The 12,524-nt window shown below is 38.6% G+C and overlaps 1 protein-coding gene across 1 annotated transcript; it reads left to right on the top strand.

Moving 5' to 3' along the window:
• Positions 1-226: 226 nt before the first annotated feature.
• On the top strand, positions 227-6,762 carry borcs5 (BLOC-1 related complex subunit 5). The gene is made up of 4 exons (XM_042496873.1): positions 227-676; positions 1,545-1,688; positions 2,465-2,622; positions 3,756-6,762. Exons 1-4 carry the CDS (start codon positions 619-621, stop codon positions 3,987-3,989), a joined length of 594 nt encoding a protein of 197 aa, XP_042352807.1. The 5' UTR covers positions 227-618; the 3' UTR covers positions 3,990-6,762.
• Positions 6,763-12,524: the final 5,762 nt, after the last annotated feature.

Below are 12,524 nucleotides of genomic sequence, written 5' to 3'. Positions count from 1 at the left end.
TATATTTTTTTCAGCAATGAGTACTATATTTTAAGATGATGACATACTTTTGCAGAACTTTTACTGTGTGTGTGTGCGTGCGCGCGCGTGTGTGTGTGTGTGTGTGTTAATTTGGCATGTAAAGACCTCTGACAGGCTCTGGCCTCTGCAGCAGCAGGGGGCGCTAATATGGTCTGCATACAATGAAGAAGCAAACCTCGTGATCAATATTTACGGAAGTGTTCTCGTCCTGTACTGAATTCAATGGTCTGTGTCATTTGAGTAGTATCTTTCAATGTCAACTCAGTTCTTTAAAATACCTTATTGTCGGTTGTTAAAAGTCTGTTGAGCTCTTAGTTTAAAAGAAACGTCTGCTAACTTGTTAGCTATCCAACGGTAGCAGGAACAACGGACGTTAGCTAACTAACGTTAGCTTGAAACCGCAGAGCCGACAATAATCCTGCCCTTCGTTTGGTCTCCTGTCATACATGGTTGTGGCGTTATCAGTCCGGGTGTGTTTGGCGATAGTGTGTGTTGCTTCAGACTATTAATATATAGGGTGTTTGGGGTTATTTGATTCCCCATTCTGGAAACGTTGACGGAAGCTAAACGCTAGCTTGCTAGCTAAACGTTAGCACCATGGGAGCCGAACAGAGCGGAGACGCGGAGCACAAACACTCCGACTACAGCTCGTCGGGTAAGACAACTTGCAACTTGTGTTATATAAAATCGCATATTATTTTGTGATTTTCATCTGTAGATTGGCATATAAGCCTGCAATAAAATAAATATCACTGCATTTGCACTGGCATTGATAGAAAGTAAATTAATGCGAAATACTGAGCATTTATAAATGCTATTATATATCATATTTCCATTTAACCCTTAAAAACCTATGCAAAATAGTTTAATTTCTTTCTAAAACATGGGTAACAAGGTATTGAGCATCTTAACGAGTAATAACCCAAAATCTAGCAAGAAATTAGAAAAAAAGTTAAAGAAAATTATCTGAAAATGAGCAAAATAAAGAAAATCAAAGAAAAGAAAATGGAAATGACCTGAGAAAGGTGTTCTTTAAAATAAAATAATGTTGTAACATGATTTAAAGTATAGAAGTATAACTTCCTGAACATTTTTCCCAAGCCTTTAAAATAAATTGGAAATCTTCTAATGTGTTGCAGATTGCAGAACATGTCTCGCAAAGATCCTCATTGCCCTTTTCCCCAAATTTACGAGAGATATCAAACTAAATTGCTTTTCAGAGACTTAAACACTTCTGATAGGCGTTTGAATACATCTTAGAAAAGGTGATTATTTCCATAGCAGGATATACCTTGAAACAGGTACACTGCTGCAACCCTGCTTCTTGCTTTAAACTCATCGTACTTGTAATCTTAGTATTTGTTTCGTAGCACTTTGTACTTCATCTTTACTTCATTGACTTTGTTTACTTCAGCACCTCTTTTGCCACTGTTGAAAAGATGAGGCAAATATTTGTTTGAAATCTGCTCAGTATAAACTGTAGCATTCCTAAATCTTGAAAAACATACTTTCTTTCATTGCAGTGGTGCCCTCTCCAGCAAAGCAGAAAGCAAAGATGGATGATATTGTCGTTGTTGCTCAGGGGACCCAGTCAATGCGAAATATCCACAATGACCCAGATGTTATCAAACTTCAGGAGATACCCACCTTTCAGCCACTTTTAAAAGGTAATGTTTTAAGTCTTCCAGTAGCTGGCATGGATTTTAGTGTCATCTTTAAGGCAGAGAGTTTAGCAGGTACCTCTTGCTCAGCCTCAGCAGAAATCTGTTGTTCTCTGGCAGATATTGTGTCTGTGTGAAGTATGTGAATTTTTAAAGTCATGGAAATGTGTATTCATAAAGCATAAAAACCACCACTATTTTTGTCTAGGGGCACTAGACCATTCAGACAGAGTGTACAGCGCACACATTTAAACAAACGTACAGGTGTTTGATTAAAAAAACACAGACTGAAAGCAGAAGTGTCTGATCTGCACACTGCACCGACAGCTTTCAATAAATTAAATACAGTTTCACAATGTTTTGATCGCTGTGAGCTCTGGAATAAGTGTTGACATCTGACAAAGATTATTTTGAGATAAAAATGTCAATCTTCTTAATTAGGTTTATTGGGAACTATCAGCACAGTGTGCAGATCCTTTATCCAACTTTGATTAGTTCAGTATTCATGTGAAGATTAGACATAGAGAGTTTTTTGTAATTTTTCAGTCCACCAGTCCACTTTCAAATTCTGTGTAGTGAAGCTAATTGACGCTGCAGCCCATTAGCGCAGTGTTAGAAAGTGTATAATGAGCCAGGCTTCCTGTGTAGGCGTTCTCCTGAAACACCAAAGGGATAACTCTGTCAAATCCTCTGCTTAGCTAATTGCAATAATTACCAAGTGTTACGTTGTTGTCAAGTGTTACTCTGTTCCAACATGTCCGTTTGCTTTTTGCTCTCCACAGGGGTGCTGAGTGGCCAGACGTCACCCAGCAGCGTGTGTCTGGAGAGGTTGGATGCTGCCCAGGTTCTTCAACTCTGCATCCGCTACCAGGACCACCTCCACCAGTGTGCCGAGGCTGTAGCCTTCGACCAGAACGCTCTGGTCAAAAGGATCAAAGAGGTGAGGCTGCAACCATATTTACTGTTGTGTTCCCTATTGAATGTAGAGAAGTTAAGCTAACACTGCAAGGAAATATATAAACCACTTTGTTTTTGTTTCCAATAGGTATCTCATAGCTATTGAAATATTTTAAGTTGTGAAGAAATTATTTGCAGATCTTTAGAAAATCAACTTTTGATGATCAATTGATTGTTGAAGTCATTAACCAAGTGAAATGCTATACACGTCCTGTTTTTACTGGTTTACTTTTTTTTTTATAATAAATTCATATCAATCCATTAAATTTTGGATATTTGGTTGGATAAAACAAGCCATTTCAACATGTCACCATTGGCTGTTTTTTCACTTTTTTTTGACATTTTATGATTACCTTAGCTTTATCTAAACTTGAACAATAATAAGAAAAAAAACACGCTGCACGTAGTGCGGTGTAGACGTTCAGCACCGTGGCACGCTGCTGGCTTTTGAAGCATAGTGTAAACGCATGGTCCCACCATTGCAAATATTAAACAAAATATTAAACCTCAGGGGGGAAAAGAAACACTTTTCTTTTTGACGAGATGAGGTAGAGCTGTCATTGCAGCTGCACTTGTTTCCATCTTGCACGTATTATTCTTCCTTGTCGTTCAGTGTATCTCTTCCTTTGGCATTTAACAAGCAGACAAACACTTGCAGTCATATTTGCTGCCTCTTCAGGTCCAGAAGGATTACATCCCTGGTACCTTTGCTACCTAAGGTACTGGAGATCAACAAGTATTGTTCTGTTTTCAGAATTTTGGCATCAATATAATATCAAAGTATCTGACATCCCTACTCCTAGCTGCTTCTCCGTCAGTATGGTCTCTTCTGTTTTCCTGTCCCCTTCAGCTCTTGCTAGTTGATGTAAAATGCAACACATCTGGTCTGCCGGCGTAGGAAAGTCGCCACTGAGTCCCAAGTCCCACAATGCAGCTCTAAAAAACCTTCTATTCTTTATAGTTGAATTTTTATTATATTACTTAGAGATGCTTTACTTTACTTCCCTGTGTTGTGTCAGTTATATTCAGGCATTAAGTGTTGCTGTATTTTATAAGTAGTTTTGAGATGATTCATTAAGTGTCATCTCTCTTTCTCTCGCAACTTTTCCCGTCCAGATGGACTTGTCGGTGGAAACTTTGTTCAGCATCATGCAGGAACGCCAGAAACGCTACGCCAAGTATGCCGAGCAGATCCAAAAGGTCAACGAGATGTCCATGATCCTGAGACGCATCCAGATGGGCATCGACCAGACGGTGCCGCTGATGGAGCGCCTCAACAACATGCTGCCTGAGAGCGAGCGCCTGGAGCCCTTCAGCATGAGGCCTGATGGGGATTCTGCCACTAAGTAGCCTGCTTAAAGCCAACGCAGCTGCTTCTTACCTGAGTCTCCATCCACTCCGGCGGCCAGAAGGAAGTGCAGGTCTGTCCAGCTGTAGGGATTACTCATTAAGTCTTTTGTTTTCATAGTGGTGTATGGTGCAACTAAGCCTGCTCCAGTTAGCTCTCCAGGTCTTTTATTCTCCTTTTTTTCTGAACACACATCAGAAACATACTTACTATAGCATCTTAACTCTGTACACACACATGTTCATACCTAAGTTTAACCACAACCTTCTGCAGCTCTACTGGAGCAGTTGCCAATTTATGAAGTGCTGCGATCAAACTGCAGAAGGCCTTGAGATTATTACTTATCCCCTCCCTGCAGGGAATCAAACCGGCAATCTTCCTGGCACATGCTTTCCTTATTAATCTAAAGGCGGGGGAGGAACAAACACTTTTGATTGAGTCAGAACGAACTCCATATGCTCAAAAACTCCTGCAGACGTGTTGCAGGGTTTTTTTGTTGCATGGGTGTGAGCGATATAAACGTGTTTCAAAACTTTTCCTGCTGCTTTGGAGTTTGCACAAACTTCCCAAAACATCAGAACCACCACTCACTGCTGAGTGCAGTGGCTTGATTTTGGATCTTCACATTACAAACCGATATTTTCCATATGTCATATGTCTCTCACTGTTTGGATATCCCTTTCATGACCGGCCTGCACGCAGATTGACTGCTTTTAGTTTTCTGAACAATATCGGTGCATGGTTTTGGAATATTGTGATGAAGAGACTCTCAGAGAGAACGAAGACGGATTATTGCCTTCGGATTACACAAAGAGCATGGACGTACCTCTTGTTGGACAGAGGATAGTGTCAACATTTTCATGATTTTTTTTTTTGACGGGACACCTTGACTTTTATTTATTTGGATGCTTTTGCTGTTTTCATGCAAAACAGTGAAGAAAATTTCACAAGGGATCGACCAGAGACCCTGACGCTTGAGTTTCTCAGCACATCCATCGAGAAGACAGAAGCAAAAATGGATGGAAACTATTCTAGCAAGTCGCCACACTTGTCAAGACATCACTACAGTGCAATTTCAGCATTAACTTTGTTTGTTTGTTCGCCTTGTCATCACACAAACCAAAGATTCACAAGTCCTCAGAGCTGTTTAATTATAAGTGGCACTTTAAAAACAGTCAGTTATGTCTCTGGTCTCTTTAGGAAAGTGATTGCGTTAACGTCATTGCTTCACCTGTTCAACATCTGTTTCTGTATCATAAGTTATGTTTGTTAGGCCTAAAGGGCCGGTTCACCCAAATTATTTATTAGGTAAAAATCTCTTCTCTTTAGAGGTACCTACTCATGCAGAAAGCTTTGGTTTCATTTCTGCACGTCTTTCCAAGATTTCTGCCTCTGCCACAATTTAATGGAGCTGAATGAAGTTTTATTATACATACAGCAGTAAAGAATTACCTGAATCAGCAGCAACATCGGAGAAAAAAATGTTCTTGTTACTTTTGATAATCCGCAAAACACATGGTCAACACATTTATTATAGACTTTTTCCTGAGCCCAGTTCAGACCAAAGGTTCTTGACAAGATGAATTGAAACTTGCAGCTACTTGAAATGTGCCGGTCTGCAATATTTTGAAATATTCCAGTTTACACCAGTGCCACTGGACAAGCCATGACCTTATAAACTTCCGTACTAATGTCCAGCTTTTCAGGCTTATTTTGTAGCATCTTAAGATATAAATGAAGACAGTGATAGTGGGGTATATCCTTCAGTTGCATTTCTATCAGTGACGAAATGCTGGAAAATTTATAAAAATACATCACAATAAAGTAAATAACCAGCACCATTTACTCAGTCAATCCTTATCTATACAATTTTGGTTTCATTTGAGTACATTTTAAGGCTTGTGTTATACAGACATGGCTGTTCTTGTACAAATTGATAAGGTGATCTTCTCTGTCCTCCGTCCAAAACTCTGCCATTTCAAAAAGATGACAGTTTGTAACTGACTTCGCCACAAGCTGTTGAAACAGGTGATGTGCCATAAGTTCTAAAACCATCCGCTGGCGCTTTGACAAGCTAAATAAAACAGTTTCGTCTCGTCATTCTCTGGTATGAACTGGGCTTTTAGAAGAAAAGTCACCGGGACATGTTTCTGAAAAACACTTAAATGAACTGTCAATATGATTTTTAATGCTATGAGTACAACAAATAAAATGTCATTCACCTATATTTTATTTGGTGGCTGAATCTCAAAACAACGGCAAAACCCCCAAAGTATTTGCATGACTATATACCGCATAATTTAACTGAGATTTATTTTCTAACTTGGGTGAACAGACACTTTAACTGCCTAATCACTGGTCATTTTGCAGTGTGGCAATAAAATAAGACGCTTCTTAAAAAGAGAATTATTGTGTTATTATTGGAGCAGTGTTTCAGTTCAGGCTTGTGTAAATCCACTAGGTGGTGCCAGAGATAACACAGTATGTGGCTTCTTCACACACATTTTGAGATTAAAAGTCCCAAATGGAGCTTTTTCAGTGAGTGTGTAAGAACTTGACTGTTGTGTTGAGGGACACTGGCGCAGGAGGACCGTTGCTGCTCATACAGCGACTCTGTGACAGACTGACCAGTCCAACCAATACTGTTTGAACAGTTTCCAAAAACCAGCCAAGACCTGTCTGTAAAGCCAGAAGTCAGTAGCTTTCATCATACGGTCTTATTATTTATATATTTTTTCTGACCAGCTCAAATTGTGTCGTGTCAGACTGTGTTGAGGACTTTGATGTATCAGCGTTTCTTTGAGCTCTGTTTACAGTGACAGATCTTGGCTTTAGAGCTGTAACAATTGGTTGATTATTCAGTTGAGAGAAAACAAATAACAATTTTGATAATTCATTAATCGTTCAGACATTTATAATTCACAGTTCTTAGCATTTGCTCGTTTCGATTTCTCATATATGATGATTCACTTGTTTTCTTTGTCATATATGATAAAAAAAAGTCCTAAACCGTTTGTCAAACAAACCAACCAGTTTAAGGATGTCGCATTGTTTTTCACATTTCTTTTACAGTTCATTGACTAAACAGCTATTCAAGAAAACAGTCTACACATGAATTGACAGTGAAAATAAGCATCACATTCTTTATTTCTGAGTGCCGTGCACTTGGAAAGCTCACAAGCTTGAAATGTATTGCATTACTATTACATCCAACAACTGTAAGCTGCTGTTGATTAGCTGAGGCACAAATGCATATTTAGTTTGTTGAGGGGGAATAATGATATGCACATCACGTAGGCGCAAGGCTAATGAACAATGGTGTACATGAAGGAAAAAACTAACGTGCCCACTAATTAAGACAATGTTTTAATCCTTTTTGGGTCTTTGTCAGAAGGCCTTTTGACCTGAATGAGATCCAAGCAGGACTGAAACATTGTCTCGATTAATCTGTTGTGGCATGGAGTAAGGCATTGCTTTTTTCCTTTACAAATGCATTTTAACAAACGTTTTTAAGGCTGTTTCTTCTACTTTGATGTTTGAAGACTTAACGTAAGATTTAGTCACTGTAAACGGTGTCTGACTTCTTCTTTTTCTAACTTGGTGAAACTTGAAAACAGATCATGTAAAATTGAAGCGCGTTAGTCCTGCTGCATCCTTCACCAGTCAGTCAATTTCTTTTCAACTCAGTTTATAAACAGGGCTCTCGTGGTCATGAGAAACCTGGAAAATTCATGGAATTTCACAATTACGTTGAAGTCATTGAAAGTTTCAGGAAATTTTGTTGCGTGCAATAAAATTGTTACAGCAATCTTTAGTGGATAACCTTTCACGTTATTTAACATGACAGCAAATTCAGTTTCATTGCTCTAATATACGTCAATGTGCAAAACCATTTTGTTTACCGTCACATACTCTTCTTCATCTTCTCCCTGCGTTTCGGCTCTATCTTCATGTATGCCCACTAGCTGAAATTATGTTTGAGTAGAGTTTCAATCTGACGTGTTTGAAAAACGCTAGGCAAATGAGGAAAAAAAAAACAAATAATGGGTCCTTGAAAAGTCATTGAAAAGTTTTGTAATTTTGTCCATGTAAATGTGTGGGAACTCTGCACCTTTCATATAAACATCTAGCCCAAAAGCTTTAATAGCAAAAATGAAACAACACAGACAAAACAAAAGGAACAAATACAACAATTAAACAAAAACAGCAATAAAAAAATAGATTTAAAAAATTAAACCATAAAAATCAACAAATAAGCGATAAACACCAGAGATAAAAATGATTAAAACTTAACTCATAAAACGACAGGTCCTTTCAAAATAGTCTTGTGCCAGTCTGTTTCTTGTTTTGTAACTCTAATAACGTCACAGAGGCCTGTAAGCCGGGTGTATGCCTCCCTCGCAGATTACAACATGTATGTGTCAAACCCAAAGACCAAATCAGAATTGGGCATTAAAGGATTTTGCCCAGAAAGGCCTTTCTGGGCAAAATCCTCACTGCTAATGGCAGGTGGCTCCTCAGTGCAGTCAGCAGTGGCTGGGTTTTTTTTTCCCATGAGCCAGTGTAGTTTGATTAGAATTGTTGTGTACGTTGTTGAATTTTTCATCGTTGTATAAACACGCTGAACTCAATTACACCTACAAAAAGGATCCTCCTCCGGCTGACTTTCTTTGAGGTACAGAATAAGCCAGGTTCATTGACGTAAGGGACACGAGACAGAAAGTTTTCTTCTGAATTTAAAGCAGGACTCCTTTGATATGTTATCGCCTTTCATGTGTAAATTAAAACGGGTGAAAAATGTCTTAAATGGCCTTGGGGGTATTGTTTGAACATTTGAGCAAAAATGGAAATTGTCGTTGCATTCTGTGGCGAGGAAGTGTAAAAGTTCCTCCGAGTCTTTGTAATGAAGAATAGCCTCCTGACGCTCAGAGCTGGATATTAACGCCACAAGATGATACAATACGATCTGCCACCAGGAAATTCATTCTCTGAAATGAAAGAGAAATCCAATTTCCCCTGTATACTTCTCATTTGAATATAAATCAAAGGCTGGTTTGCTCTCTTTTTCCTTCCTGTTTTGCACACTCAAAATTGGGAACATGAAAGTAAGTCTGGGCTTCTTATCCTTGTCATCTTTTGGGGGGAAACTCAGACCTCAGCTGGTTGTTTTGCTACGATAAGAGTCTAATTTTGAGTTTCCAGACAACACATCACTGAAATGCGAAAAACATACAGTGATATTACATTTTAGCCACATTATTCAAAGGCTTAAACTGCATTTATTTCCGTGTATCTGTGGTTATATCAGAGGAAAATGTCCATAGAGTGAATTCTAACTTCTTTGATCTTTAGCTGAGACAATCAATTAGTTAATAGACATATAATCAATCAGTAACTGTGTTGATAATCATTATGTAATTTGTAGCAGAAATATTAAGCATTCCCCACTTCCAGCTGCTCGTTTTTTCTTCAGAAGTACTCTGCAGGATATTCATACCTGTTTTCCACCAAATCAGTTCCGGTTCTTGAACCGATTCTATTCAGGATTTTTGAAACCCTGGTGCTGTCTATGGAACCAGCCCGCGTTTTCACCAGTTTTGCACAGAACCATTGTAATCAAGGGTGTGTCATCAATAGAGGGTGTCAAACAATGCACAACAGAAGTAAACAATAGAAGCTAAATCACAGATTACAATGATTAGCAGCAAGCTTTTAGTCTGTTACAACAGATATTTGTTTTTACAAAACAAACCCCAAAAAAACAAGTATGGACGAACTATTAGTGAGACCATTGCACTCTTTTTTTTTCTCACTTGACTTCTCCTTTGTTGCCTTTTCCATTCTCTCTTTCCAATGAGCCACGTATCGGTGGGATTACGCCGCTATGCTGCCTTGCCGTCCCGCTGTTCTGTATATAATGTATAATGGGGCGACAGCGTGGTCTTGCCTCTGAGCAGGGTACTGATGTGGCCTAGTAACAGCCCCGAAACAAAGTCTGTGTAAAATGCAAAGCTGGAAAGACATGAGCATGGGTGGGGCGAGTGTGACATTTTGACGCGGTGTAACAGTGTGAGATTTAAAGTAGCTATTAGCTGTTAGCAGCTAATTAAAAAATGAAGAACAGTGGCCGTAAATGTCTGCAAACTAGAAAAACAATGATTAGAGAGTTCCTTACACTCTGAGCAGAGGACAAGATCAGCTGCCATATAAGAGGACTGGTAAATGTATGTTATTGCCATGTTAATTCCATTGTTATTTATATTTACGATTTATGCCACAGTAGTAGCCGACGCTGTTTCGTTACACGTTGCACCCATCATGCCTCATTTGATTCCGCAAAGACGCAGTGCAATGTATGAACACACTTTGGAGCTTAATGATACCAACATAGTGGGGTTCTGTGTAAAAATGCACAGGAGACATAAGGAAGGAACCTCACTGTGGCCCCTATATCACGGTCTCTGTCAAAAAATGATGTCTTCAGGCTTGCACATCAGGGAAATTATATTCTGAGAGTTAGACAAGAAGCTTAGTTTAGTTTAGCATAAAAACTTGAGGCTGATGGAAATGGCAAGCCTGGCTTTTCAGTATTATACAGTATAACAGTATTCACCTTGCAGCACTAATGATACTAATAATAATACACAATATACAAAAATATTACATGCACACTAATTAACACAGTATACAAAAAAATATTATATAAAAAAACAGTAATGTAAAAGTGAAAAATTGCTGTTTTACTGGAAGATTATATGCTGGACTGTTTCTTAGCTAAGACACTTGCAAGGTATTAAACAAAAAGTAGAGGAACTGATTAAGATCAAGGATTTATGAGGGCCTCCAAGTTGAAAATTGCCATCAAGCAATAAAAGTTATTCACTTAATACCCTTTAAAATTAGTATTTATGGAAAAAAAACTCTTACAAAACGTTAGTTTTCTGCACAAACGTAGATTTAAAAACCTAATTGTTGAACTATTCCTTTAACTTCTTTTTTCTTTTTTTTTTTAATCTCACTGCATTTTTACTGAACATGTGCCAAATCCAATCCCTCTCCCTCCCCTCGTCTGTCCCAGGGTGTGAATACTGTACCAGCTTGCGGAAAGCCGAGAGGCGTCCCTTAGATGATTGCCTGTATCGACTGTATTGACTTTCATCCTGTAAAATTACCCGGCACGGCTTTTTTATTTGACACCCAGTCACCTCCAGTAATAGATACCCTGTGGAACCTCCCTCTTGACTTGCAGCCAAACATCATCCCTCTTACTGGAGACATGAGTTCTACCTCAGACTAGAGCTATCAGGGGACATCTAATAAAGCACTTTGTTGCTTCGTTGCACAGTCTTTCTCAAGGACACCAAGCAGCTACAGCAGAGCAGGAGTGACGTGTCCTTCCACTGAAATACCACTGCTAAAGTGGTGTTTCAGAGGGCAACTGTTCAGCAGTCTGCCTCTAGGAACATCTGGAATAAACAAATTAAGTTGGATGCTGTTTGGTTTCTTCATCACATATGCACAGTGTGATGAAGAATATTTAAGATGCCGGCTTTTACCAGGAGGACCAGCTGTGGCCGCACTCAGCTGTTTGCATAAATTCAGTTCTTGCTTTGAGGACACTTAAACATATTGGCAATTGGGGAGATTAAAATGTCTTGAATTATTTTGTTTGCATGCCTGAGTATTGCAAATTCCTCTCATGCAAAAAAAGTTGAAAAAAAAAGTAATTTGCTCTTGCAAAAATAATGTTAATAAGGAATATTTATATATATATATATATATATATATATATATATATATATATATATATATATATATATATAATATTTATATTTGAAAGAAATTGGTCAACAACAAACATTTTCAACAAGGCAGACTTCACTCTGGGCACAGGTGGAGCAGCAGAGCACCAAGTGCAGTGAAAGTGATAGTCAACCATGAGTTTATATAGTTTTAGTGTTATCCATCATTCTTCACAGACCTACCTTACATGAAGTGCACAGCATTCCCATGGGAACTGTTCACACCGCAATCCAGCACTGGATCAAACCCGTGTGACAGCAGCAGAAGAAAGTTGGCACTGATAGTCAGGCACTTAAATATCTGCGGTTAATTCCCATTTTTAAACAATGTCACTGGCTTTTCTACCCCAGCCTTTCAGATTAGGTGAAAACACTTATGATGTCCAAACAATACATCATAGCTCTTAGTCCTTAGCAGAACCAGTCAGTACCCAGTTATCATGCACTGACCTAAACCAGTCAGTTAATGCTGATTAAAAGAACACACTAGAAAATGCATTTAACATAACAAATGTTTCTGAGTACAGCATAGTATATATAAAATGTATTATTCTAATATAACTCATTTAACTATGAACTCCATTGCTGCATTCATTCAGGGTCAGACATTTGAAGCTTCTAGCCGATACCTAAGATTTTGGTTCAATTGCCTAATGAAGGCTGTGAAAAGTGATTGAAAGCTCCGAAAAACTTGCAAGTGCACCTTTGACCTTAGACTGTCTGTACTCATTAAGA

This window comes from Plectropomus leopardus, chromosome 11, assembly GCF_008729295.1.
Source record: "Plectropomus leopardus isolate mb chromosome 11, YSFRI_Pleo_2.0, whole genome shotgun sequence".
NCBI classification, from domain to species: domain Eukaryota; kingdom Metazoa; phylum Chordata; class Actinopteri; order Perciformes; family Serranidae; genus Plectropomus; species Plectropomus leopardus.
The sequence above is the reverse complement of the archived record's forward strand: the minus strand, read 5'-3'. Positions and strand labels throughout refer to the sequence as shown.

What these genes read in the sequence shown, in the direction of transcription:
- borcs5 (XM_042496873.1), top strand. Translation starts at nt 619, where the DNA reads ATGGGAGCCGAACAGAGCGGAGACGCGGAGCACAAACACTCCGACTAC. An exon ending in CTCCGACTACAGCTCGTCGG is followed by an intron (nt 677 to 1,544) that starts GTAAGACAACTT and finishes CTTTCATTGCAG; the next exon opens with TGGTGCCCTCTCCAGCAAAG. An exon ending in CTTTCAGCCACTTTTAAAAG is followed by an intron (nt 1,689 to 2,464) that starts GTAATGTTTTAA and finishes TGCTCTCCACAG; the next exon opens with GGGTGCTGAGTGGCCAGACG.